General features: G+C 45.0%; 1 protein-coding gene across 1 annotated transcript; it reads left to right on the forward strand.

Moving 5' to 3' along the window:
* Positions 1-912: 912 nt before the first annotated feature.
* On the forward strand, positions 913-1,833 carry LOC120383578 (olfactory receptor 14A16-like). Its single transcript, XM_039501738.1, has one exon. The coding sequence runs from the start codon at positions 913-915 to the stop codon at positions 1,831-1,833; it is 921 nt and encodes a 306-aa protein (XP_039357672.1).
* Positions 1,834-2,074: the final 241 nt, after the last annotated feature.

A 2,074-nucleotide genomic window follows, 5' to 3' on the forward strand; every position in this document is an offset into this window, starting at 1 on the left:
CAATACAACACAGCAGTAACTGAGTGATGCTGAGATTTGGTGCCATAAATCAACATGTAATCAGGTGGCAGGCCATCTGGGTGGTGTTGGGCAGGACTCATTACAGACAAGCTGCAACTTAGGATGCTGGGGGAGTCTGTCGCATTTCCCTGGCAAGTCAAAATCAGGATGTGCTAGCATTTTAGTATTTTAAGCTACACCTACAGTACGAGCAGAGGTGTGATTCCTCTGCTCATGTACCCATACCTCTGCTAGCTCTTATCAAGTATAAACAACACTAGAGCTGTGGCAGCATGGGTAGTGGCAGCAGAGGCATGGGTAACCCATGCCAAGTACATAGCCACAGGTTTAGGTAGGTTTGTTCTAGTCTCAGTCATGCTCTGCTGCTGGTACGCACGCTCCAGAGGCTATTCTGCTATTTGTATTCACACTAGCTCACAGAAAGCTAGTGTGACTGTGTGTACATGAGCAGGGGAATCACACCCTGGCTCATAGTATAGACATAGCAATAGTTTCATGCCCAAATTGTGAGCCTAGTGTTTATAGCACTAGGACAACCCTTCCGTGCAGAACAGGTTGATTGGTGTGGTACATTGCTCCTTCTTTCATACTGCATCTTTATCAAGCTATCTCTTGGGCAGAAGGTGTAAACTGACACAGCTCCATTGACTTTAAGGGAGTTATGCAATTTCACCCTAGTGTGATAATGCACTGGTCTAGTGATCTGATTGTCGGAGTGAAGGAGCACTCACCTCTCCTAGTGAACTGAAGTTATAAGTTCTGTGCACCGGTGACAATCACACCATTTACATTATAGAGAGAGAATTGGGGTCATTCCCTCTGTCACTCTAATCCTGACCATTGTCCTTCTTCTTCTCTCTACAGGCAGGACATCATGTACTGAGAAGGAAAATGTCCAACCGAACCACCGTGACCGAGTTCCTTCTCCTTGGATTCTCTGATGTTTGGGAGCTGCAGATTTTGCACTTTGTAGTGTTTCTAGTGATTTATCTGGCAGCCCTGGTGGGGAATCTTCTTATCATAATGGTTGTAGCCCTCAACAAACACCTTCAGACCCCCATGTACTTCTTCCTGATGAATCTGTCTATCCTGGACCTTGGATCCATCTCTGTCACCATCCCCAAATCCATGGCTAATTACATATTGAACACCAGGTCAATTTCTTATGCTGGGTGTGTTGCTCAAGTCTTTCTCTTCGTCTTCTTCACTGAGGCTGACTTTGCTTTCCTCACCGTAATGGCATACGATCGATATGTCGCCATCTGCAAACCCCTGCACTATGAGACTGCAATGAACAGGAGAGCTTGTGTCCAAATGGCAGCCAGTGCCTGGATCAGTGGGATTCTCTACTCTGTGCTACACACTGGGAACACATTTGCATTGACATTCTGTGGAGGCAACATGGTTGATCAATTCTTCTGTGAAATCTCCCAGCTACTCAAGCTCGCCTGCTCCGGCTCATATCTCAGTGAAATTGGGGTTATTGCCTTTAATGCATGTTTAACTTTAAGCTGCTTTGTTTTAATAATTGTGTCATATGTTCAGGTATTCACCACGGTGCTGAGAATCCCCTCTGAGCAGGGCCGGCATAAAGCCTTCTCCACCTGCCTTCCTCACCTCATTGTTGTCTCCTTGTTTGTTTGCACTGGCGGCTTTGCTTACCTGAAACCCACCTCCAGGGCTGGATCAATAGCAGGGCTGGATCTCATGGTGGCTGTTCTCTATTCAGTGGTGCCTCCCATGATGAATCCGATCATCTATACCATGAGGAACAAGGAGATCAAAGGTGCTCTGAAGAAACTGACTGGGTGATCATTATCCACCACGAATAAAATTTCCAGATTTGTCCCATGACCATGGCTTCATTCTGTGCATCTTTACTGATGGCATTATTGTCTCCGTGGGAAATTGATGTGCTCTCTGTTTATGCAAAATGCTGTGTTTCACAGTGATAATAACCAAACTATGTTCACTGTAGTCAGTGTTGTTACTCTAGATTTACACCAAGGTAAATTTCATAAGGATCTATATATCTATCATAAATAAATGTAAA

Source organism: Mauremys reevesii, linkage group 15 (assembly GCF_016161935.1).
Source record: "Mauremys reevesii isolate NIE-2019 linkage group 15, ASM1616193v1, whole genome shotgun sequence".
NCBI classification, from domain to species: Eukaryota; Metazoa; Chordata; order Testudines; family Geoemydidae; genus Mauremys; species Mauremys reevesii.

Coding starts and splice junctions, on each gene's coding strand:
- LOC120383578 (XM_039501738.1), top strand. CDS start 913: ATGTCCAACCGAACCACCGTGACCGAGTTCCTTCTCCTTGGATTCTCT.